This window comes from Phalacrocorax aristotelis, chromosome 3, assembly GCF_949628215.1.
Source record: "Phalacrocorax aristotelis chromosome 3, bGulAri2.1, whole genome shotgun sequence".
NCBI classification, from domain to species: domain Eukaryota; kingdom Metazoa; phylum Chordata; class Aves; order Suliformes; family Phalacrocoracidae; genus Phalacrocorax; species Phalacrocorax aristotelis.
Window position 1 is genome coordinate 65,122,055 of NC_134278.1, and position 27,084 is coordinate 65,149,138.

A 27,084-nucleotide genomic window follows, 5' to 3' on the forward strand; every position below is an offset into this window, starting at 1 on the left:
TGCACAGCCACAAGGATCCATCAGTGCTGATTATAATTGCCTTAATTCACTAAACACAAAACCGCATCCATCCAGAAGCAGATTCACAGGCCTGGCTTTAGGAAAGGCAGGGAGTCTGCCTTGCAGAGAGTCTGGTATTTAGCAAAGATAATGCTTACCGCTGTCCAATTTTAATACACAGCCTCCATACATCTGACAGTCAGGGCACCCTTCAGCTAGCTCTTGGTTGAATTAAGCTTGGGCACAGAAGCTAATGCATGGTAGCAGTCTTTTAAGCAGTCAGCTTAAGGACAAAAACAAAAAGAGAAGGCTTTAAAGCCACACCCTGTTCAGCTGAAGTGCTTAACACAGCTCCTTCTAAAACTACTTTCCAATTTCTTCCTCTTGAAGGCCTTTAATTATTGCATCCTCTGGTTCCACTGCTCACACCACTTGGGACATTGTAACTTCAGATTAAATGCAATTTGTACTGAAGAACATCGATAAAAAATATCCTATACAATTTAAATAACTTATACATTTGACCTACATCGAAATTACTTGATTACAATAATTTTGAGAGGATTTCTATGGCCGTTTTCCATACTGTACAAGGCCTTTCTTCAGCTTTGATGTAGCTCCCTGAACAACAAATTTTCCCTGACACAGTATTATGAAGGCAATGATCCTTCCAACAGAAGGAACGACTTCCGTTCTGGGTCACAGTCAATAAAACAGCAACAAATACTTCAATGCAACTTAACACTCTGCACTTAAAAATACCCATTACAAACAGTGCCAAATAAGCCATGGGAAAGCAAGGTTCAGCATTACAGATGTCTTCAGATGCAACTGCCTCAGCTGCTCATTGTGCTTTTCAAAGCACTTCAATGCTCAACTGCTGCATTGAGCTTTCCAAAGCTCACTCCAAAACTAACTTTAACATGTAGCAAGATCTCACCTGTGGCCTGGTTTTTGCAGAGACATCAAGGAGTTCCCAGGATTTAAAGGAACCCTTAAGCAATCATTATGCAGCCAAAATTTAATTTTCTTAGGTGGTTGGGCTAGTTTCAATTAGATGCTAGTGCTGCTCTTGACTTCCTTGAGAATTACTTAGCTGCTACCACCTGGCCTAGCCTTTCCAATCCCACAGGCAGCTGTCGTCTTTTCTTGTGCCCGTATATGAGTAAATTTAACTTGTTCCAGTCCTGAGAGAGGAGAAGAAAACTGAGCTGAACGAGCACCATCTAGGAACACGAACAATCTTTTTGTCAGGTCTGTAAAGTGCTTGGCCTGTGGGGAGCCGCCCCCATTCCTAACAGGCTTGCTATGAAACAAGTGATGTTCAGGACCGGTAGCGATCCTTCAGACATGCTCCCTTTGGTCACAGTGCTAGAAGCCTACTACATAGCTGAGGAGAAAGGGTACGCTGGGTAGCGAGGTTTCCTCAGGAAACTAGTCTAATGCAATATGATCATGTTGCATTGGATCTCAGAGTCTCAGAGTCTTTTTCTCTCTTCCTACTGGCTTTTCCACCCTGTTATGGCCTCTCTGTGAAATCTGTGTGAAATTAAGTAATTTCAAAAATATAAAGTTTCTTTCAGTTTCATGGAAATGCAAATTTCAAGGAAAGTGACTATAATAGTGACCTCACTAAGGTCATGCCTTGTGAGACACTAAGAAAATCCATATAGAAAAAGACTCCATAAATATGGTGAACACTGTGTGATGCAGCAGAGAATCCAACAATATGTGAAGGTAGAGAAAAACAGGCATTTGTACAGTGCCCACAGAACTATGGCAGAACAAGTGGGTAAGCGGGCACTGTGGAGCTTGGCCCATGCTAGAGGAGCGCCGAATCTGCTGTTTTTGCCGTACAGTTAGTACGATACATGTATTTTCTGCATTCCAGCTGCAGGTCACTTGAGCGTGTCTATAATCCTCTTCACCAATCTTCCATTATTATCCCACATTCCGCCCCCTTCCTCAAGGGACCACTTCTGCTGGGGCTGGCAAAGCTAGAGGTGTCCATTTGAGCTTGTGGGTTTAGGGCAGGGTAATTTACAGAGGCATGTAATAAACAGATATAGCAAAAGGCATAAACATATCCCTGCACTAATGCTTTGAATCAGGTGTCACACCCATCCTGTCAGGGAATTAAACCACTCAGCTGGCCAGACACCACCAGCAGATTGTTTCATTTGACGCATTAAGTCCTGGGGATGCTGAATGTCGTCCTCTATGCGGGCTGATTCATCAGTTATGTTGAAGCAACACGTGTCTTGAAACTCGGAGCAGTGTTTATGGTGTCAAGGGAGGAGACAGTCCACCACCAATCGATTTTGTAATGTTCCTTGGCACAGAGACATTACCTACTCAGAAAAGATAACAATGAGGAACATTAATACCAAAAGCACTTAGCGTAGGATATTCCTGTAATACAGCTACTGGGGTTGGCACACTAATGAAACATGTCGTCAAAAGATCTGCAGGTGAGTTAGTTACAGTAAAGGCCAACCAAATCCAAGTGTCCAGGGCATGTGCTTGTAGTAGAAGACTAAAAAGCACGACAAACCAACCTGTGGTAAGGGAGGGAAACAGGAATGTCGTCTCCTTCCAGTAACCTGTACGCTGTTGCTCCAACTCCTTCAGCTAATATTACTCTAGGTGTGATAGCCTGATGTGGGGTAATTGCCGACACAGACTGAAGAGCTACGGCTTGCCTGTTTTCAGACTGAACTTCAATTCGATGTTGGGTTCGTGACTCCAATAACACCATGGTGTCCAATGCTATCTCCTCTCAATAAGGCCCAGGTAGTCATTGAAGGCACCTGAAATACAAGAACTCGAGAAACTGATATCAACAGAGGATGTAGCCTCAGCTACCCCTGCACGGGCCCTAATGATATCGTCAGTAACTCAGCCATGAACAGGTACGGATGTGCGTACAGTCACGCTATCTTTGCCTGTGCTTCTTTCAGGTTCTTGTATTCCCCGAACTACAGCTAAAATTGGTTTTTCCATCAGGGCATAATGTACATCGGAGCCTTGAATGCCTTGGACCAAAATCCTACTGGTTCTGTCTGATTTTTTGCCCCAGTCATATCCCACAATTCCCACGAAACTATATAATCTAGAATTGTGACTTCTAATTCAAAAGGATAGCCTCACCTCGGAGTGAATAATTGAGCATGCTCAATGACAGCATTTTTGCAGGCATCAGAAGCTGCTTCTTGTTGCCTGGTCCACTGCCAAACACCATCCTTCCCATTTAACGCCTGCAGAGGGCGCGGTAATACTGCCGGGTGCGGGATAGACGTCTCCAATGGAAGTCTTCTGAGAGTCACAAGCTCTGTAGCTGTTTTACTGCGGTTGGTACAGGAAATCGCTGGATTGTTTGCTGCACCTTATTTGGTATTTCTTTAATCTGTCCATGCCAAAGTATTCCCAGAAATTGTACAGTAGTACAAGGGCCCTGTATTTTCTTTGGATTAATTGCCCAACCTCGATCCTGTAAATGCGCTCTCAGCTATTCGGCAGCTACTTCAACTTCTTGTTGTGACTCTGCCGTAATCAATAGATCATCAATATAGTGGCAAACAATATTGGTACCTGGCCATAGTGCTACATCAGCTGCTATCATGTGGTGGCAAATGGAGGGACCGTATTTGTATCCCTGAGGCAATACTCGGAAAGTATATTGCTTTTTTTGCCAGGTAAAGGCAAACTGGTTTGGGCTTTCTGAAGCAATGTCTATTGAAAAGAAAGCATTAGCAAGATCTACCTACCCACTTCCCAGGGTTCTACATTTTTGCTAATTTTTTCTATAAGAGTAGCCATGTCTGGTGCCATAACTGCAAGGATGACTTTATTCAGTTCTCTATAATCTACGGTCATTCTCCAAGTGCCATCTGGTTTTCAAACAGGCCAAACAGGATTATTAAAAACAGTCATGGTTTCCCTAACGATTCGCACTTGTTGAAGTGCCTGAACGGTTTGAGTAATTTCCTCCTCCTCCCTGAAATACAATATTGTTTTACAGTTACCACCTTGGCAGGCACGGGCAGCACAACAGGATCCCACGCTGGGAATCCATGCAAGACAGTTATAGATCAAATAGCGAATCCCACTTGCAAAGTCCTGGAGCAGAAGCAACCATTTAAAGTTTCAACTGTTTGTCCTGCCAAGACGTCAATGCCCAAAATATATTCTGTAATTGTGGCAATGAACACTGTCATGGTAAATGGAGTGGCATTTCCTATTAAAGTAACCTTAGCTCAGAGGGCAGGGTTTGGATTCCCCCCTAACCCACGGATCTGTGGTGTAGCTTCTTTGTTATTAATATTACCATCTAGCACAGTAACTTTGGCTCCAGTATTCACCAGAGCTAACATGTGTAAAATCCCCCAGACCGCCACTTTACAGTTAAAGGAACATTGGGGTGTCAGTGCCCCTCAGAGTAAGAGGCTACGGTGGTGGCAAATCTGGGGATCCTACCAAACCTTCATTTCTGCTGTTTTGCCACTTGCCAGGTAGTGCCTTGCCTTGAGGTGGTGGCAGGGCCAGGGGCAGTCAACTTTTTTGCGCAGGCGATAACCTTTGCCGTTGGTGAAACATTTCTGACGTTGGGATCCCATCTATTTCTGATCGTGGGACACCAGGTGTAAAAGGTCATTCCATGTTTGTTTCCTCGTCACCCGTGATGTAACTCCTTTTGGTTTTCCTGGATTTCCTTTATCCACCATCCGCACAGCTAGTCCCAGCTAGTTACAGCCCCAGTTCCCCTCAAGGTATTTGCTAGGGTGCCTACGTTACCAGTACCACTTGTGACTGCTGGTATAATCAAGGGTTTTAGTGAAGCAGGCGCTCCTCTCAAAAGCTGCATTTTGGTAATTCTTGTTACTGCTACCCTGTCCAGATTGGATCCCGTAATCAACACGAGTCATCCTCATCTGCCGCACTAAATTAATACCCTCCTCCATTATACACCAATTTACAAGGGACAACACCGATTTGACAGGTTCAGCATATGCTGTTAAAACTGCTGCGCACAACTATTGATACAGCATAGGTGCAATAACTTGCCCATCAGGATCTCTGATATTTTGCAACTGAGCATATCCTTGTTGTATCTGATCATCACTGGCCATAGGGCTTACTAAATGTTTTTCACCTGTTAATAAACAGATAGATGAAGCTCCACTATCCCAAGCTCACAAAATCCATGCCAGAATGCCTTCCCTACTCTTTTGCTGATAGAGCTCTAAAAGTTCCTTTAACTCTTTCAGGGTATAAGTACACGTGACCTGCACTCCCTCATCCACTTCTTCCTGCTGCCCCTTCATTTGTACGGGGGGGTCGCGCTTCTACCACCTCCTTGCCTTTTAAACTCAAACTCACCCTCGGAGTCCAAGAACTCACTCCAGATATTTTCATCCCCTTCTTGGGATCCCATGAAGGTTTTGTGGTGAGAGCATGAACTTGGAGAGATCGAAACCTTACTTTTTCCATAGCCATCCCTTCGTTTATTAGCAATACGTGCTACCAACTGCTCTACAGTACCTTGCAGCTCATGGCACCACTCTGCTTGAGTACTAATCACTTCTTGCATGATCGCCTTTGCATCTTGTAAAGTCCCGACTTCCCTTTCCAACTCTCTTATTTCACTCCATAATGCTACAACTTCATGATCAAGAGCTCTAAGACTGGTAACTAATAACCATCCCAATCTCCCCACTAACTTGCAAGAAGACTCCGATGCTGCTTTCCATGACTATTTCAATTGTCTGGGGGGGCAAGTAACAACCACCCTGACATCTATCTCAGGCCACGCTTCCGTGGGAGCCTGTGTAGCCAGGGAAGTAGCCATGGGGAGCCAGTGCTCAGTACTGGGCCACCCCGGAGCGCGGGGAGTCGCCATCGCGGCCTCCCCACTCTTTGACTTTTTAGCCGTCCAGGGCACGGCTGTTCCTGGATCCTGCCAACTATGCCAAAATGTGTGAGTCGGCACAGGCAGGACGCAGGAACAACAAAAACACGGATGAAATGCAGAGTAAATTTATTTTTGTTACCTCACCAGCTGGGGGATCCCCGAAGCAGCACCCAGGCAAAGGCACACAGGCGGGGACGCAGGCACCGCAGAGCTCGGTCCATGCTAGAGGATCACCAAACTTGCTGTTTTTGCCTGTTTATCAGGGATTTGCGCAGGCGTAGTTTACCACTGTGCTTTGATCTTTCCCGCAACAAGGCAGGAATCTCAAGCATGTTCGACAGGGTGCCTCTAAGTCTATCGCAGACCTGTGTTATCTAAACACAGATGTTCTACTTGTCAAGCACACAAGACTAAACAACAACTAGTATGATATATGTGTTTTTCTACACCCTAGCTGCAGGTCACTTGAGCGTGTTTATAATCCTCCTGGTCAATCTTCCATTATTATCCCACATTGGTTGTTCATATATCACAATAAAAACATTGTGCCAACAGAAGCTAGGAGGAAAGGAAAAAAACTTGAGTACTTTGCAAACATGAAGGAAACAAACTGAATTCCAGATTCCAGTATCTTCTGAGTTACAGGCTGCTGAAAAGTGCAATTAAAGGCTACCAGGAAAAACACAGACCTTTTCTGTTGTTTTCAGTGTTCTCAATCAAGCCCTATTTGATGGAATTCTGCTTTTCCGGGTAGCATCTCTCAGGGCACCAAGTTCTTGAGAAATGCAAATCATGATGTACGGTCATTTATCTAACCAGTTTGCTGATTGAAAAGATGCTTAATACAGGCTGTCTTGGCCCCAGGGCCACCTCTCTTCACAGATGTTTAGGATACCCAAACATTTGCATGTGAAGAGAGCACAGTAAAAGAGATTGTAGGCAACAGTCTTGCAAGGTGTAGACTAACAGGCCATAGGAGAGGCTGCCAGACTGGGCACAAACCACAACTTGTCGTTGGGCGCTGGCAGCAGAGACACCTCCCACCATGCTTGGAAGCGCACACTGTAAGTACTTGTCCATACTGGTATTGCTAAAGCTGCGTCACTGCTGCCTGTAGCTGTCTGCAGTCCTTCCATGGGTGTGAGGACAAGGTGGGGTGGCTAAGGACACAGATCTAGTTCGTGGGAGCTGACTGTGAAATGGGGTGGTGAGCAAAAATTTGGAGGTCAGTCTCCAGAGTCCTGGTGGAGGAGTATGACAAGAAAGCACATGGGATCGTGATTAAGGAAAGCGGACATGGTAAGAGTTGGGAAACGTAGTGGAGTCCCAGGATTGGCAAATCACATTAGAATAGGTGAGAAAAACGTAACTGCAGGAAACTCTCCTCTGAATCCACAGTCTAGTAAATGAAAAGATTTCAGCTACTGATAGTTAATGACGAGCCAACAAGGCCGGAGGCCCCCATGCTGTCATCTATGCACGTGGTCTGGCACAGAAGCATGAGCTGCTGCCACTGATGGCATTCTCCCAGACATTAACTTTGGGACCCTTTGGTCTACAGACTAGGGCATAAAGGACAATAAACTCAGACTCCCTTTGTATTTTATATTCCTGGCAGGCCTTCAGAAGGTATACCAGTATCACAAAGAAGTCTTGATGCTAGCAAGATGTTTGAAGCAGGATGAGGAAATACCTGTTGAAAGAATACTGCTGACTAAGACAATCTACATAAATTAATAGATGACATGACATGCGGTTCATCCAAAGAAGTCTGCCAAACAAGAGTTAACAACCAGAATGACTTTTGAGAAAGACAATTTCAGTTTATTGTTAAGATACTTTCTTCCCTCTTTTCTCAGCAAGCATTTTAGGTAACTTCTAACACGGACTAACAATTTCTCTTCTAGGATGATGCTGCAGTTTCCCAGACACCGGTGATCGTTTGAGACAGACCGTTGTTTGTAGCACAGAAAGTAATTTTAGTTTCTTTGTTCTCAAAATCCAGAGTGGCTCTACAGAGGTTGTCACATCATGCAAGAAACTCACCCCATGAATTAGATGGCCAATTTGTGGCACCGTCAGCGTTGGGCTTCAGAGCTGCACTTCAGAAAAAGCTTTCATTTTACACAAGCTTGCTTGCTCAGGGTTGTGCTTAACAGTCTTGAAACGAAGTAGTGCCGGTGATTTTTTAATCTCAGAGAAATAACCTATCATCAACTGCTTTTCATGTCCCCACATGCCACAATCTTCACTGATGAAGTTTTGGAAAAAGCTGCATCAGTAAACGGAGAAAAACACTCTTATCAATGTTCCATGCTGGAATACATAAAGGGCTTCCCTCCTGAATACTCCATTGAGGTACACTTTTTTTCCTGTATATCACATCACAGAGACCTTTCTGTAGAATTTAAGTTTGATTGATCCTGGATTACAGACTTTTTGCAACTTTTTCCTTTTGATCAAGTGTGCTGTGTATGGCAATATGCCAGCCTCATCTGGGATCACCAGTTGTGTTGTACTGCATGTTGTGTCCACGGCTTGCAAGTGGATAGAAGCTACCCCAAAGCCACACTTTGACTTCTGTGAAACCGCACAACCTCTGCTCCCAGCCACATGCTCCCTGGTGCGCACATTTTTGCTGTCTTAACATCTCCTTTCTGAAATGTACTTTTGTTTTGTATTAGGACTCTATAAAAAGGTAAATATATTAAAATTGTCGTCACTCCCTAGTTTGTGACCACTGTAGCGACTATATAAATCTGGGCCTCACTGTTTGTAATCCTTTTGACTACACTGCAGCTCCCATTTGGCACAGTAATTTACAACAATCACCATTTTCAGGCACCACACTACAACATCCCGATTCAGGAGAGAACGATGGGATGATCCTCAGCTGGTGACACTGCACTGGGCACTGAATGCTCTTGGCACTGTAAGGCTCTTTCACTGGTTTTAAACTGGCCTAGAAATCAGTTTACTTTTTCCAAATGAAATTATTAGCTACATTTCTAACACTGTTCACACTGGTTTGCAGAAAAAAGAACACAGAAATTCCTCCCTTCAGGAGCTAACGATGTATATTTCACTGACTTTTAAAGAAGACATCAGTTTACTACCAAGATGTAAAAGAAAAACACGGGAGTTTAGCAGTTCTTAAACGCTGCCACTGTGGAAACATTCTTCTTCAGATGACAGACAGGACATTCCTGTATTTCTTGTTTGTTGCCAGATTTTATCTAATTGTTTTTGTAATTTATAGATGTATTTTTTTCACAAACTGGTTTTTATCATCTAAATTCAGACCTTACGCTTTTACTATTTTTTCCAAGAGGTAGTGAATACGCAGAAACTTCTGCAACCTGTGTGTCCTGACAGATTTTTCATCCTTTGTTCCTTCAGTAGCTAGAATTTCTGTTTTTATACTGAAGGCTGGTGCACAAATAGAGCAGTATACTATAGACAGAAACAACTCATGTACATTGGGAGTGGCCTTTCTCTCTTCTGTATATATCCCCACACACGCATATATGCACACATTCGGATTCACTATTAACAGGCGATTTCCCACTAAAAATCAATGACGTTTTACATTAGCATTGTTGAGAGAAGAACTGATTGCCCCTTAAAAGGTTGGTTGTGCATTATGTGAAAGAACCTAACTGCGAAGAGCTAAATTTGCAACTTGAAGTGTACTCATTCTGCTGGGGAAGCAGTATTGAGGCTTTTACCCAGTCTTTCAGGACAATATATGACATAGTGCTTCTTTATCAAACATCTCTGTATTTTACTTTGTTGAGGATTTATTAATTCACACCAGTATGGCCACCATCATGATTCGGTACTGGATACCTGCCAGATTTTAATGCTGCGCTCTGATTTTTGTTGGTAACACCTCTTTAGAACCAAGAAAACGACCAATTTCATGTCAGAAGACTTTTCTAGTCTTAACTACGAAAGAAATAACTTCTGAAAGTTATTCAGGAAAGAAAGTATAAGGGGGGAACTCAGAAAGCTAATATAATGTACTTTATACGTTATAGAGCTAATGTCATTTGTGTTTTTTTGAGTACTGAAGTTACTTTAAATAAAATAGATAAAACAATTCCTCTGCACATTTTAAGATTTTTTTAACACTTTAACACTTTATTGTTGAAGTCCATCATTTTAATACTCTCTTATAGAAGCAAACAATGCATCATTTTGAACCACTTAAATGTGCTATAGCAACAGATTTGTTGCAGCAACTGCTGCTATAAATGGCTTTTCCATAACTTTGTGGGATCCAGACAATACCTGACAAGATATATTTGCTTGTAATATTATGAAGACATTTATCCCCGTGCTGCATGCACACGTCGCCTCTCTTTGCTCCAGGAAAAAACTGAAGGTTTAGCAAGTTACCAGAACACAGGTGTCTGGAGAACTGTAGCCAGTCCACAGGAATCACTAGACAAAGGTTGTTGGTAGAAATTAGGTAGGATGAATCTGAGCTTTAACCTTCCCAATCCCATATCCTTTCCAGATTTCAGGCAGGGCTCTTCTATACAGAACCCTCCCAAGAACTGTGCTCCAGCCTGTAGCAGCCTGCCCAGTGTTGCCTGAGGTCTCCTAGAGCACTCCTCGCTTCAGCCTATTACTGCTTCTCTAAGCTCACAGAATTTTGCTCCTTCTCCTCTTCTAAAACTTTTTTCCCATGTTTGACTGACTTTGGCCTTCTATACCCTTTGAACTGCGAAGAAACGCATAGGCTAAAACTTTTCTTTCCCCTTGCTGTGACTATCCCATTGTTCCTTTGCCTTTTTCTCTCTTCTGTACTTGCTGAAGCTTCTTCAAGAACCTTCATGAGCCTGCCTGCCTCATACCTTACTGTCATTCTGTGCACTTATCAGTAATCTCCCTGCTTCACCTCTTCTGCCATTATTCTGTGCCTTCTTTCAGGCCAAGCCTTATGCATGAACCAGCATCCAGCCTCGGTTCCTCAAAACCCCTTCTTCATCAAATCCACTTCTTTCCCAATTCTTTTAACTGATTTCCAGTAACATTCCAAACCTCCTCTCACCAAGCTATCCCTCCTTGCATAACCATCCTTCGTTTGAATTAATAAATTCTCTCCCCAGTATATAAACAGTGATGGCTTGTAAATGCCACAGAGCCGTATGAAGGTATTAACATAATAACCGAAGGGCTCTATTTCTAAGGGGGATTGGGGCTGCCTACATCTGGCAGCAGTAAGAACGAATTTCCAACATAAAGGAAGGAAGCACAGAATGAGTTAATACAGAGCAAAGTTTAGGAAAAGATTGACGTTGAAAACCACTCCCAATAAACGGAAAACCAGAAATTAATCTCACATCTAGCTTCTGTAATGATTCTTGTTTTAGAGACAAACTGCAAACCAACTGTAAACTCTGAACAAGCCCCGTAACAGTATGATTCATTTAAGCATCAGGATGACAACAATCTCCTTTTTACTCTTTAGCATGGCCAAAGTTTGTGTCTCCTACTGCTTGGGATGTCTTTAGCAGAGGTTCGCTAAACTTAATCTATACTTGTTGACCAATAAAGCCACAATTGCAAAACCTCCCTATGGAAGAAGCCTATGATGTAAGACAGTAACTTTGAAGCTGGATGCGTGACAGAAAATTAAGCACGTTTTCCTTAGCATAATTATATACACACCAAAGTTGTTGCCAGTACAGAAAACACAGCCTAAAGCTGTCGTGTTCTTAAGGTTTTGTAGCGGAAACTTGGGCCAAGGACTGTATTGCCGGGAAAAGTGAGCTACTAACCAATTCCGCGCGCTGCTGTAGCGGGGATGGCAGTGGGGAGATGACACGGCGATATCTCCGGAAGAAAGTTACATCAGTTGCCTAAATAAATATCATTATAAGCATTACTAAACATATTTCAGCACATCTAATGTATTTCACTACTTCTTTTACTGTGTAAAAAGTAGTCATGTAGCAACATCAGTAGGACTACATAAACACTGCCTTCTGCACACTAGCCAAAACCTGAGCCTCGACCCAGACTCACCTTACACCAGCTGTGGGTTTTAGATGAGCATCAAGGCTACCTGTGGCCAGAGCAGAAGTTCAGCCTCTGCTACCTTTAAGTTTGATCTTGCCTACCTGCATTGACAAGATGGTGTGCATTTAAGGTGGGACTTCCCGAAGAGTTCCCGATATAGCCTATAAAAATGACTGGCAGCATCAGCTTTCCAGCATCAGGGGAACAAGCTCCCTCCTACAGGCACCTTATGCAAAATGCTGCGACGTACTGCAGAAGTTGCAGACACCAGAACTATAATTTCCTCCAATGTTGCAATTTTTCACTTAGAGGATTTCCCCATTTGTAAACAACAAAACAAAGCCTGAGCATTTTCCTGTCAGGATGGTGGCATGACGGCTAGTTAGCACTTACACGTAGCTTGGAAAGGGACAGTACCTGCTGTGAAAAGGACACAGCGCTCTATGTTTCATGTGATCAGCTCTGGGAGAAACACCAGAGCAACACTCACGGGACGTTGAGCAGCTGCAGAATGTTTTGCGCCATCTCTTTGCAACAGTATGTAGTTCAGATCAATATTAATAACAACTGAACCGATCTTCTTTATCCAATTAGGTTTTCATTTAATTAAAAAACCCCAATGGTTCTTTAAATATATTCAGCACGCAAAAATGGTAGAAAGTTTGCTGTGCAGCAGTTAATTCCACCCTTGTTTCAGTGAGTGCAGCTGGATTCACCTTCTCCGTTTCACTTCTCACTCACTTTGCTTATAATCTGGTTCTCCAAGAATTTTAGTTTTCTGGGACAGGTCGCAGATAAGAGAGAAGTAGTAGAAATGCTCACAAATGATACTGGAAAAAGCTTAGGATTATTTCTATTTTTTTTTTAGTCTTAGCATTGAGATGCCAAAAGGGGATCGATATGTAAGTACGCTTTAGTTGTCTCTAAAGTGAATTAGTGAATTTTGTAATGAAAACTGGAGATTAGTAGCTGGGTGCATGGTTTATGGCATTCGGTGGGTTGCCATATGCTGTGGGACACACCTTTTGAGGGGATTCTAATCAACTCAAAAGACAATATGGCAACTGGCAGCCTTTTTCTTTATTGAAGCAAAATCACAGCATTTTCATCACTATTCCCCTCTTGTGAAGGGAAGAGTTAAACGAAGGCCCCTGAAATTTACATTACTAACAAGTAAAGGATTGAAGAAAGAGATTACAAGCATATTTCTCTAAAATAAATAATCTACAAAGAGTGCTTTTTCTTCTTAAAAGCAATCTAAAAATGTATAAATTCTACGGTAGGGAGATCAAAAGATATTTTAACAACTTTCAATATTTACAAACAATACAAAAACTGCGCACGCCATCAAATGATGCAAAATTCTTCTTAAAAATTAAAAGCTTCATTCCTACTAAGAACCAGAAACTCCAGCCAATATTTCAGTTTTAATTAATGGTCTTCTTTACAATTGGAAAACCGTTAAATGTTTTTATTATCTGTAAAATATACAATAAAAACGAACCTCACTAAATTATTAAGGTTAAAAAAGAAGAGAAATACTGCAGGCAAATCAAAAAGGAAAGTAACCGTAACTTATTCTTTGGTAACCAAAAGTTAGCAAGTATCTGTATTTCAAGTGATGAAAAGTAATAACCTTCCCATTTTGACAAATGGAAGAAAGACTTCTGGCAAAACACGACTCCCAAGTTTCAGTTTTGAAAGACAGGCCCCACCTACCGCTCTGTAGTGCAAGTTCTCAAAGTCAAAGTTTGCTTTCTAATTCAGAAACATAACCCTTCCAAACTCTGGCAGTACACTGCTGAATTCCTCTCCCACTTTTCTGTTGTCTGCTCGCATCCTCCACACACATCCAGCTGTTCCAGTTCTCTAAGGGAATACTCTAGTCAAGGAAGCAATTCACTTGGAAATGGGTGTTTCGCCAAGCGTACGTGTGCGGCTGCATAGCAGCTAGTAGTGTGTTATAAAAACTCAGCTCCCGTTTCCACATTAACTACGTATTTAATTTCCCTTAGGAAAAAACCAAAAGTACCCTGGGCCAATCAATAACCTGGTGACCTAGTTGCTTTAGCAGGACACACTTCATCTTAGACTGAGGCATACCCCAGTAATAAGCCACGCAACCCCAGCACCAACCCTACTACCTTCTCACAGGTGAATGTGCCTCATTGTGCTCTCTCTGCTTAACGAATGCACTACGCCACACCAATACAACGCTTCTGAAGCAAATGTCCAGCTTGTACCACAGAAGCCTTCCCATTCCTCTTTTTCAGGCTTATTCCTAAATTTTGCTTGCACAATTGCAGTCTCAAGAAAAAGAAAAACTTCACACCCCTACAGGCTCTGAGAAAACTCCCCACCCCACCCCACCCCCGCAAGAGGACTTCTAAGGCTTTACACAAAAAAATTCAACTGTTAACTTTTCTTTAAGCCACAGACCATTCATTCAAAGCAAGTCCTCCCCACCCCAACCCAACCATGCACAACTATCATTGCTTTAGCATTTAAACACACACATGCAGTTCATGGACTAAATGCTCAGCAAAGTAAACTTGTCCTGGTCTGGGCTTTCTTCTGGACTCTAGTCCTCTGTCATTTTCTAGACTAATATCCAATGCCTTTTGTCACTGCCTTTTAACTTTCTTCAGCTGAAGGGCTTAGATACTTCCTTGAAGTACCTGGTTGAGTCATTAAGTCTAGATGGGTTGGATCCAACGTCTCCTTGCAGCCTGCCTCCTCAGCATATGGAAAGTCGTTCATGTCCATTTCGTCACTGTTAAACATATCAAGCTGCCTCTCTTGCTGCTCTTCCAAAGTCCTTCGGACCCTGCCCTCTGACTGCTCCACCACTTCCCCATCTCCTTCACTAATGACAGTCATGGGGCTGCTCTGGATGCGGTTGCGGACATTGTACTTGCTGCTGGCAGCAGAGGGGGGCGTTCGTGACCGGCCGTATCTAGTGCCAGAGAAGGACATGCTCCTTGGCATCAAGCCCTCGCTCTTGGCCCACTCTTCCTGGGCCCGTTTGCTCTTGCTGGGTGAGCAGCTGGCAGGGCTGTCGGAAAGGTCAGGGGTGGCATCCGTCTTTGTCCGGTGGAACCGCGGGTCCGTGTTCTTCAACATTTCTGCCGCAGACATGCGGGAACTGGTGTCACAGCGGCTCCCTTTCTTCAGCAGCAGGGCTTTGAAGTTGTCATTGCTGGTGCTGCTCTTGCGAACGCTTCTCTGAATAGATCCGGCTTGTTTGAGGGTAGTTAAGGTTGGGGAAGCACCGGTGGGAGTTACGGGGGGTGACGGAGAATGGTTGCGGGTACGGTCGTCTTCAGAATCTTTACGGCCAAGGACTTTCCTTTTGGATCTGGGTTTGAAAAACAACAAAGAGGACCAAATAAAAAATTAGACTTTTTACATTCCCTAATTAAATTCAGCTTAGGGGGATGACAATGAATTAAGCTAAAGCAGAGAGAGGGATAAGGGAGAAGTAATCTAAATCTAAAGCATGAGTAAGACCACCACCAAAACTGTACAGGCATTGATGCAGGTATTGGAGGTATAAGCTAATAAGTTTATTGTTCTTTTTCTGCAAATCTGGAACAATGAAACTACTAAACCCAGCAATACTGATGTCCAAAACACTTTAGCGACTTTAGTGAATCAGGTTTTCTGGAGTCAGCATTCAACTGCTAAGACATTATGAAGATGATACTCAACGCCATTTGCCTGTTAGTTTGGGGGTTTGATTAAAAATATGTCACCTAGAGTATGCTGGGGGTTTTTGTTGCGCTTTGTTTTACTATTTCGTTTGATGCTCTCTGGAGAATTAGAAGGGTAGTTTAGTGCACTTGCCTTTAGAAAAGGATATTGCAATGCACCACTGCTGAAGTTAAGATGGAGTAGAGAGCACCGCAATGTACTGTTCTGGATTAAATAATTAAAAAAAAGGAATCCCCTCCCGAACCCAAACATTAAATGGTGAAAACTGAGTTTTCCAGCCTCTATTAAGATGCACAGCCAAAATTCACTGCTCTGTTGGTGCTCTGTCATTGCAACTCTTTGACTAAATGAATGAGAGACCAACTTCCTGACATAAAAGTTATCCATCCAAATGAGAGATCAGTGTGGTTTTTTTTAATTTAAATGTAAAGTGCAGCGATAACAAAAACAAAATTAAGAAACAATCATGGGACTGGGAATAAGTGGGAACTGGACTTCTAGTGCCCCATTTTCACATTATTAGAGTATTAAAGAAAGAAAAGTACTACATGCCTGGTATCTGTAGCAAAGCTGCTTTGCTTCTTTGCAGGCTAAGCAAGAATTAATTCAAAAAGGTTGTATAAAGGCTAATTTTACATATGCTGTTTTGGCAAAAGTTTAAAACAAGTCACTAGACTTGTTGCAAATACAAGATTATCATGCTATAATTCCATCCTGATTTTTATCAAGCATGTGTTCAATTCAGACCCTTCCCCTTGCAGAACAGGTTTCCACTTAACGTGATCTTTAGCTGTACTTTCTTAAAGGCCTTAAGATTTTGCTAGGGCAAGCTCAAATGTCTTTATGCATTGCAGCCTACTGGTAATTAAAAAAAAAAACCCAGAAAACAAAATAGCAGGATGCATCAGCTGAGTAGGTGGCAGCAACAGACATTGCCATAAACTCTGCCAAGACTTTGGAGCGATCCTGTCTCTCAAGGGGTGAAGTATATGCATAGATCACTTATGATACCCACACACAGCTGTAACAGCTGTTATTTTCAGCTGCTGATTCCTCCACCTGCCTTTCTGGAAGAAGATGTAATACCAACATCCATTCAGCCTGAGGATGAATGGACACCAGAAGATAGCATGGGGATAAAACAATGATTTCAGTAGTGGCAAACATAAGAACCTTGTCTAGATTTAACTGTGTGTCAGTATCGTGGGCAGCATGTGAATTTGCTGCTTGGATGCTCTGAGAGTTTTTATGCAAACACATGTGTGCGTCGGTTACAGGGAAAAGACTTCCCTCCGTTAGGGTTTTGGCTGCCTATGGGTATCTTTAAACACTGCAATGCTGGGCTTGTACTGCTGCCAAAACCCAAATGAAATTCCAAATAAACAGAAAGCAAAATTCAATTGCAAAGATCTGCAGGGAAAGACTTAGTTATCCTGGCTTGAAGTAACTCAGTAAGACCGTGAATGCAGTGCAGAGCGGTGGGTTTGCTGTCAGCATCTAACTGGCTTTTCTCAGCATGTATGAATTATGGCAGAAACTTATGAACCAAATTTGGTTTTGGTGGCTTTTCAGACAGAGGTAGAATATATATTCAAACTTAATATTGTTCTTCCTGCCCTTAACACACATACCACTAAATTTCTTGTCTTACCCCAAAGCACATATTCGAGAGTGCCAATCACTGAAATAACACCTTTTAGAAATAGTGGGCGGAAAAACAAAACATTTCTTATTAATTAACAGCTAAGGAAGAGAGTGGTTCAAGTCTAAAGCCAACAAAAGCAAGGTCTTAATAACAAATGTGTCAAGCGGTTTTAACTAAGTCACATCCAGTTCCATTGTCCATTTCCCCATAAACTCATGAATTACAGGTATGTGCATACACACAGAGATCCACTCTCTATTTGCATATGTAATGGAGAAAGGCTACCGGCCAGGATATTTCATTCTCAAAACAGATTTGTCGCAGTCCCAGTGAGCGCCATGCAACATGAATGCAAACAGACCATTTTTAGAACAGCTCCTACAGGCCAAGTCCTAAGGGGTAACTGTTATAAAAAGTCAGTATCTTACATATGTAAGTTTTGTAAAGCGCGAAACGGTATCGTTTCAAAAACAAAAAAATAGCATTCGCATCCCAAGTGCTGCAGTCTCCCGGCTCCCAGCCATGTTCTGACAACAGGTTTTTCCCGCCCCTCCGTACTCCTGATGCAGAACTCACGCACAGATGCGCAAACTGCTTAAAGACCTAGATAAACCTATGCAGATGCTGCCAAGCACTTTCTGTGACCAGCTAAAAGAGATGGCCCCTCTAAATTTTGAAGTAAAAGACAGAGCCACAAGATGGCACTACCACTACATCGATTCTAGTCTACAAGGAAGCTCTAGTTCAGAGAGTGGTAACGGTCTTCTGTGTGTACTGTTTAAATGGTGCACACATGTCATTTTGTGGTTTTAATGTTTTTAGCTTTTCTTTTTTTGGGAACCTAATGTGAGCAGCACAAGCATCTAGTTGCCTATTCAGGATGATTTTGTTTTTAAGGGAAATGAATAATGTCATTAATAATAGAGCCAGTATTGCACATTTCATTCATGAACCAGTTTGACACAAAACACCCGACCTCAGACTGGATTATGGCAAACTATAATCCAGCGTTTGCCATATGTTTTGCCATATGACTGACATGTTGCGTTACTTGCCAGTTTCAGCCACGCTTGCCATGAAGCATTAGCGTTGAGCCTCTGTCCCAAACTGCACCATATAAGCAGCGAAGAGAGTAAAAAGAGATGGAGAAGAACGAGAATGAAAACAAAAAGATACACAGAAAAGGCAACAGTAGAGTTAATATGGCAGATTGAGAAAAATACAATAAATACTAGAGGTAACTTGATATTTTAAGGGGCAGGATATTTATAATACAATCTATTTTGATTTAATCTGGTAGCTTTTAGTTCAGAATGGATTAAATATATTTGTAAAATAACAGAACGCAAGTTCTTTTCCTTATCTTTTTCATATACAGCCTTAGTAGAAAGTTGATAAATGTATGCTTTATGTTAAAGCAAAGACTGTTGCAATTGGGTGTTTTAGTAAAACAGTGTTAATTAATTTAAGAGAGAACTACCAGACCCGACAGTAAGGGAAGGGCAATTTATGCAGTACCTGTGAATGGCTGCAAAAAGGTCCTCAGTAGTCCTTGGTCTCGCTGGTGTTGCCACTCCGTCCGTCTCTTCCCCATAACTATTGCTAGGCAGGAATGAACTATTCGTTGTATCCGATTCAAACACCTCCACTGCGCGGAGAGAACAAACAATACTGTCAGTCCGTCATGGGAACCCAACAGGCATATAACCCTGACACCAGCCCTCGCTGCCTCTAAGGCAAAGCAGAGACTGAGTGCACTGTTGCCATTATTGTGATTTCAGAACAACGCTTGCTTAGGAAACTGCAGCGCACAAACGCTTATGCTTGCTCACACACACAGGCGGAGAACAATACCGAAGGAAAATTTGTGTGGTTTCCACTAACATGCAAAATCAAAATTAACAAAGCTAACCATGTTTTCATAGCATGTTTTAATCCCAGCACAGTTAAATAAAGCATAATTTTCTTTCCATATCTGCAATAATGAGAAGTCAGAAAATTATAAGAAATCTTGTGAAGTATTAATCTGATCCTTGCAACTTTCTTTAGATTTTTAGTTGTAACTACCGCAAGAGGCTCTTTTCTCTACAGAAGCCTGCCTGAATGCTAGGATTGCTATTGTCACTCCCCAGCTTCTTTAAAATAGCTACTGCTGCATCTGAAGAAGAGTCAGAGAAGAGAGACTCACCACTTTCGTTCTCTTGAGAGAGGTGCCCGTCAGCGTTACTGCCGCTGTCTTGGCTGCTGCCTGAACTGCTTCCTTCATCAAAAGCAGACTGCTCCTCCTGCCTGGGTTCTTCTTGAACTGGTGATGCAGCAGGCTGTACCACAAAAGCATTCGCTCCCACTGTCTCAGAGAAGGTGAATCCAGCAGCTCCTCCCTCAGGAACCAGGCTGCCAGAGTCCATCTCGCTAGAACTGAGTCCATCTGTAAGACAATTTCTCGCCTCCTCGCAGTGTGCAAGCACAGCGTCTCTCTTAGTTGGGCTTGATGTGCTTCTGACGGTATCACTCACTTCAGCTATTTTCTCCACAGTAAGATCTAACTGTGGAGGTGGTACAAGGAGGAACAGTTTGGGTTTCTTTGAAATAGGAGGTGGTTTCTTGCTTGGCAATATGACCTGAGTCTTGTTGGGAGATGCTGGTGACTCCTGAAGTGACATGCTAGAATGGAGGTCTTCACTCTGCACTGAAGACTCAGGTGTGTCTTCAGTAGCTGTCCCCAGTGCATCAGCTTCGAAAGACTTGTTTAGACCTACTACACTCGCAGGCTTTTGATCACTTTCAGGTGCAGGTATGTTATCAGAGAGAACAACAGGAGAACCCCGAGCCAGTGTTTGAACCAAATTTTTAAAAGAAGTGCCTTGAGTTTTCATTTCCTCTTCGCCTAAGCTGTTACTGAGTCTTAGTGAGAGAGATGGCTTTAGGGAAGACTGCAATGATGAATTTACAGTACCCTTTTCCTGAGAGGGTGTTTCAGAAGCAGATTCAGGTGATGGTTCACCTTCTGCCACTTTTTTCACGGACCTCAGCTGCACCATTTGCAATGCTTTGGTAGTTACTAAGGGCATCACAGGTCTTGATGCGTCTTGCTTGTTGAGTGGCTGCTTCACTGGACTGTAGCAAGAATCCTCCTGGTTATGTTTCTTAAAAGAATACTGTGGGTATATTGTTGCACCTTTTGTTAGTTTGGGATCAAGAGGTGGTGCTGGCGGTGGGATAGCTAAGGGAAAAGGAGAAGGAGGAGGAACAGGGGAAGAGAATGAACTGATGGAGGCTTCTTGTGGAAACCATGGGACAGTCTGGGCAAAAGAAGAATTTACATCAGCTTCTGGCGGAGGAGGGGGGAATGTGGGAGAGGCTGGCAATGGTGACAGATCCATGACTTCTGCTGGAGGAGGAGGAGGGGGAGGAGAAAGTTCAGGGCAATGTGGAGGAGGTGATGGAAGAGGAGGTGGTGGAGGAGGTGAACCAGAATCTGGAGGAGAGCTCAGGGTGGGGTCCAATTTCTTCACACTCACATTCCCTTCAGTAGATGTATTTGAAGAAAGAGAAGTGGAAGACGAAGACATGGAGACTGAAGACAGAAGAGAGGATTTCCTTTCAGGCACTTTAGGCTTCAGCTTGGATTTCCCATTTCCTGATGATGCAGATTTTAAAAATACAGGCACTGGGGTAAGCGCAGTAGGTGTATTGGACTGGCTGGAGTACCCACTCGACGGTGATGTGACCCGGTGGGATTTCTCCGGAGAAGTGCTCTTCGGTTTGGCCAGTCCACTGGGCACTTGTGGCACAGAAGCCCTTGAGCCGTCACTGAAGTGGCTGATGCTGCAATCGCTGAGAGCAGATGATGTACTGGCAGAATGGGTCACTGGGGATTTTACCTGGTCATCTGCCACTGTGGCATAGTCGCTGTAGTAACCCCACTGGTCAGCGTACTCTGACTTGATGCTACTTGTTTCGCTCTGAGAGGGAGTCACTGTGCAGAGGGAGTACAGGTTTGGAGCAGTGGTGGACATCATGCTGCTGCTTGCACTGACTGAACTTTGGCTGCGGGAACGCAGCACCCAGGGATCCTCATAATCACTGCAGGGGCTCTGGGAAGGGGAGCTGCCATTTTTGCACTTGAGATTCAACTGCAGAGAATGCTGGAGGGTGGCAATGAGGGTCTCATCAAGTACCTGTCCATTGGACTGGGCTTTTTTCTTGGGCATCCTTCTAAGTGAGTCTGTTCTGGATGGTGGCAAAGGCGGCTTCTTTGCCTTTTTCAGAGAGATGTTTCTTGCAAGGGATTTGTCACCTTGGCCTGTCTGGTCATCCTGATGTTTCTTCTCCTTTCCTTCAAAGACATTTATCACGCTGTCTCTGGGGTTCCCAAAACCATTAGTACTATTGCATGGCATGTCTGACTTCGGTCCGGAGTCCATATGCATAGAACTGTAATAACCATCGTGGTCCACAGAATAGAGAGAAGTAGAGTCGTCTCTGACCGAAGTCCTCTCCAGGCTGCTGCTGCTCAGGTTGCTACCAGGAGTGGCACAGCCTGGCGTGGTACAAACCACCCTGTGTGAAGAAGCCTCACTGTTTTCTGCAGACTTGTACAGCCAATGCTCTGTGCTGTTCACTCCTGCTTGTGCTCGCTCCCCTGAATAGCTAGATTCACTCCTACCATCGCTCTCCTGGGAAGGGTTTGGTAAAGCAATATTGTTCCTACAGCTGTAGCTCATGCTCTGAGACCCAGTCTCTGTGTTTCCAGGAGTACTAAGAGAGACAGCAGAATCACCAAGAGAAAGCATCATGACAGTATTAGATGGGATGGTATCCGAAGTCTGAGAGTGACGCGTGGAGCTGCTCTCACTCCAGTTACCGCTTGAAGAATGGTGATCTTCTTTCCCACTTACTGCACTGCTGGCAACAGGATTGTCTCTTGGCTTTGGGTAGGCAGTGGAGTTGGTCATTTTACTATCCAATGATCCAACACTCTGGGCAGTGTGAATAACAATAACTTCTGAGGAGGATGACAGCGTTGCGTTGGGTATGATGCTCGTTGAGTAGGTGGCATGAGGCGAGACCACACATGCGGGACTTGCAGGCTTTTCGCTGTCATAGCTTCTCACCTCCTGAGACTTTGGCCTCAACAGGGTCCCCGTTGTGGGATTATTCCTCAGATGCACAAGACTATCATCCACTTGCAATTTACTTATCTGGTGGGATAAAGTGTCAGCGATGTCTTCTGTCTGCCTGGAGATGCCCTGCGTCTGCTCTAGGGACTGCAGAGAGACTCTTGCACCAGCCCGAGGCAAGCTGTGAAAACCTATGTCGCTACTTTGGCGAGAAGCAGGCATAACTGCAGCGGAATCACTCATCACTGACATGTTTCCAGATGAGCTGGAGAACTGAGACATCTGGGCTGCGATGCCTTGTCCTTTCTGTGCTCGTATTCTTCTCATTGAAGGGGGCACAACTTTAACTTCCTCCGTCTGGCAGCTGGTGTCCTTGGTTTCAGAGCGCTGCATAGCAGACCGATAGCTGTCTAGTCTCCCTAGCGTGGAAGAGTGATCTGGGACATACATCGAATGCCCTCGGAAATCACTTTGGCCCGTGCCAACTGCTGGAGTCAAAATAAAATAATTATTCCTTGAAGCACAAATGCACATTTATCTTCTTACTCATTTAAAAACAAAAAACCCCAGCAAACTGCTTGATCCCCATGCCCTTGAAGGTTATGCCTTCTGAAAAAGAATCTGCAACAATGGATTTTGCACAGGCATCGTTTGATTTCTGCATTTCTCTTCCCTTTTTCCTTATTACCAGGAACCCTCTGCTTACAGAATCGTCTGTGTTCCTGCCGCACATTCGACACATGAAATCCTCTGTTTATAACATGGTAATAATTTCCATAGTAATCAGTTATGTCAGAAACCAAGTAGCACTGTTTGACTTCCAGTAGGCAAAGCAGCAGGAACAGACAAAAGCCTGAGAAACGTGAAGTGTGCTTCCATGCTAATGCCTCATGCAATAAAGAAAAGGGGAAGGAAATGTGGAGACTAATGTGAATAATCAGATCTGCTTTTTAAAAGCATTATACTTCTGGAAAAAAATTTCAGGAGACACGGAGCGCTCTCCAAGTCTTGCAGTTCACCTGAAAGAAGGCTAACACATTGAAACATGCATTGTTTTACCATAAATAATACATCTAAATGCTATGACAGCATTTATACAAAGACATTATCTAACACTGCAAAGGAAACCATTAAATAACATTTCTCCGTACAACTATTTTCTATTTATCATAAGGAAGAACTCCAAGAAGCAGGGAAAAGAAACAGCTAATACTGATGGTCGTCTCCTCCTCAGCACCGTCAGGAAATAAAAAATAACTGTAATTTTTTTAATGCAGTAATAACCATATATTGGCATAAAAAAAACGCTTTGAGGGCAATGGAAAAACAGTTTTAGTTCAAAATACAGTTATCACTGGGTCAGTAGAAAGGACTCTAGGGTTCCTTTAAATGTACATTTTTACAGGTAGCTGCCTCCTAAAAATCACAAACCAGAGCACTGCTTTAAAATTAGTCTGTGTGAGGCTGTTGCTTTTCAATTCAGTTGCATTACTGTATAAATAGCAGACACGAGAGGCAGGCGTGCTGCTGGAGATGCCTGTAAGGATGCTGCATATGTCACTGCAGAGGAAAATCGGTTTTTTCAATTCTCCGCCTTAAAGCTAGTCTCGGGAGCGGTGAAGGAGCACGCCTGATATGACTGTTCTCCTATTGTATTTACTATATGGAACTGGATCAGGAGGATAGGTATCTTATCATGCAGCTTTAAACACCACTTAAAGGACATTTAATTATCCTTATCCTGGTGGGAAAAAGAGGCATTTAGGATAAGGAAAAGAGGGCTCTGAAAAGGCTACAGGGAAAGCAGCACACAGAAAGATTGTCTCCTTCTTTTCCACAGGCACATAAGTAGTCTTTTAGGAGCCTGAAGCCTATTTAGTTTGCTTTGGGTAGATTCTCTTGCCCTCATGAAAATGTAGCCTCTTTCTGCTTCTGGTAGAGGTTTCCAGCAAAGCTAGATACTTGGATGCTGGCAAACATCTTGGATAATCTAATACGAGATACTGTCAGAACAGATGGACTATTGCAGCCAACCAAGAGAGGTATTTGCATATTCTGTACACAGTTATTAAGAACTGTGCAGTAGAAAAATAATTTAATTTTGCTTTCCATGTGCGTTTTTTCTATAGAATCAGGTTAAGAGGGAGAAAAACATCGAAGTAGACATTATGAATTTTTCTGGAACCATAACATTACTGATAACAACTGTTAGCCAATCAAAAATAGCTGGTAATAAAAATCTGTGTACTAAGTTATATAAATAACCAAAAAGATGGGGTATTTTTCTTCTTTCTACCACTACAAAATGTGCACACACACACACACGAGACAGAGGATGGGGCTTGTGGAGAATGAAGCTGTCAGCGCTACAGCAAGTATCTAATACCATCACACATACTGACCTGTGGCTGAGCGCCCCTCATTTCAGTATGCAGTACATTTGTATTCACAAAGGAAGCTAAACACACTCCACTTCACAAGCAGCATAATGCACACGGACAGTTTATGCTTGTTTAAAATGTTACTGCTAGCAAAGGCAGATGGCAACGCAGGACAGCGCTGGACTTGTTAACCTCTCCTTTCCTCCTTCCAAAATCAGGAGTGTCAGAATGCATTACTGGGACATACTATTTACTGCAAATGCAGAGCGATGCTTTAAAATCTCTGAAATACAAAATTAAACCTCGGCGCTATATCTAAGCTACTAAATTAAAGAGGCCAAGGACCCTTCTCATGTCAATGCAAGTGAAGCTCTCTCCCAGCAAGGAAGGATGGCTGTACTGAAATGCCTGGGGGAGCAGCTCCTGCCCCATCCCCTGGCACCCAGAGAGAGCCTGGGAGACCGCTGGCTGGCCCAGGCCAGAGCGGTGCTGGAGGAGCACGCTAACCAGAGGGCAAACTGAACAACTGCATGATGCTGTTGAGCATCACTGCTAACCCTGTGTTTGTTACTAGAATAGATGTAACTTAGGGTCCAGTCTAATGTGCTCATGGAAACCGCATAGACTGACTCAACAGCAGAAAACCTTTACACTGTTACAACCTCAACACTACTGGGAAGCCTGTGAGAGCAGGTCTTTGCACCAGCACAAGGCCTCTTGTAGTTCGAATGGTTCAGAGCCCAAATAAATATAGGGTTCAGAGGGGGCAAGATAGCCCAGTGTCGAAAGTATAAACTGCAGGGCTACATCCTTCAATCATTATATGGGACGTGGTCAGAGAAGGGTCTTTTAATGGCTGTTTCTATTACAGGAACACAACTTCGAGGTTTTAAATATTTTTTGTAGAAATGCAGGATATTCTGAAATTACTTCAGCTTTGTTTTTGGCTTTACATGTATGCACAATCTCATGCAAAGCTATGAGGATTTACTCGCTCTTTATAATACAGCAATTGCTCTTTTTACAATTCCGTTTCCTGAAGAGGGACAACAGAAATCTGCAGGGAAGATGGTTCAAGAAAACAACCAAAGGAACATTTAAGGTGTTCTCTTAAAATATTGATAGTTTTAACATTTTGGTGGAATTCAGAAAAGGGTAGCAAAGAGTATTTTGTTTGCCTTTTATAATTGCACTGTAAAACCCTCACTCAATTCCAGAGTAACACTGAAAGGCAAGGGTTTTCAAAAATCCTTAAAATCAAACTGCCTTTGTTGGTACTGCAGCTAGAAGATGATAAATCCAAGTAAGGGACAGCTCAAACCTTTAATTGACTATTACATTGAAAATGCTACGTCTCTCAGAAAACCTCTACTTAAATAAACAGCGGCCAGAGGTTACAAGATTTTTGCAACACCAAAATTCTGGAACTGAATCAGAGCTTTTAAAGAATACCATCCAGATGTCCATCTAGTTGCAGGGCCGATGTCTGAGCAGACAAAGAGCGAAAAATACTGCAAACTAGACATCAGGTTACAGATGCTGAACGTTATGAAGTCAGAAGCGGCTGCAATTTGGTGGTAGGATAAATGTGGGTGATAGTAATTAAAAATCATCTTGTCTGCATTTTATATTATCTTGTGTGCAGCAGGCCTACAGCCAGTGCTGTGTCCACCACAGGAGACCTCTATCTACACTGCTCTCTTTATTACCCTACTTCTTGCTATGCTGAAAATATCTCTTAGGGCAAATGCTCTTCCCTAATGCACATGCTCAGTGTAGACCCAAGCAGCAAGTAAAGGACACCCACTATATCTGGAACAAGCGAAACATCCCATATATTTAACATCTCTTGCATGGAAGCGCAGAGAAGAGGTTCAAATGCATACCTTAGCTCCAAGCCTTGATCCGAGATAGGCATATACAGGTTACACCAGTTTTCCCTGACTCTGGTAGTTACTGGTATTGCTCATTAGACATGACAGGGACTGAGACTGACTGCAAACTTGATGGAAAAAAGAAAGTGTCTGCATGTAATCCCTAGGGCCAGGTAGTAGCTACTAGAAGACTCCCTGTCTCCCTGCAACTCTGGCTGATCTGGTGGCACCAGCAACTTGCCGCAGAGAATCAGCAGAAAGGTCCTCTGCATTGAAATGAGCATAGAAAACTGGGGATTGGGAGGATAAAAAGTATGTGTGTTGATATCACAAAGAACATGCTTGTTTCAACTAGCATACAGAAGTAATCTCTTCCCAAACTACTTCTGACTAATCATTTCTACTA

The 27,084-nt window shown here is 43.1% G+C and overlaps 1 protein-coding gene and 1 long non-coding RNA gene across 9 annotated transcripts in view; both read right to left on the reverse strand.

Annotated features, from left to right (window-relative positions):
• Positions 1-1,703: 1,703 nt before the first annotated feature.
• Positions 1,704-6,149, reverse strand: LOC142055772 (uncharacterized). Its single transcript, XR_012660038.1, has 3 exons — positions 6,051-6,149; positions 2,559-2,810; positions 1,704-2,351 (listed from the first exon to the last, which is right to left on the reverse strand). It is a non-coding gene; the product is annotated as an uncharacterized LOC142055772 (long non-coding RNA).
• A 6,854-nt stretch (positions 6,150-13,003) lies between these two features.
• Positions 13,004-27,084, reverse strand: part of NHSL1 (NHS like 1) — a 185,630-nt gene continuing 171,549 nt past the window's right edge. For 7 of the 8 annotated variants that reach the window (XM_075087752.1, XM_075087750.1, XM_075087756.1 and 4 more), the window contains 3 exons: positions 19,489-22,911; positions 18,819-18,948; positions 13,004-15,299 (listed from right to left, as the gene is read on the reverse strand). In XM_075087752.1, the coding sequence (XP_074943853.1) occupies positions 14,576-15,299; positions 18,819-18,948; positions 19,489-22,911 (4,277 nt within the window). In that variant the 3' untranslated portion in view covers positions 13,004-14,575. The remainder of the gene's footprint in view (positions 15,300-18,818; positions 18,949-19,488; positions 22,912-27,084) is intronic. The other variant, XM_075087751.1, reaches the window with a different exon arrangement.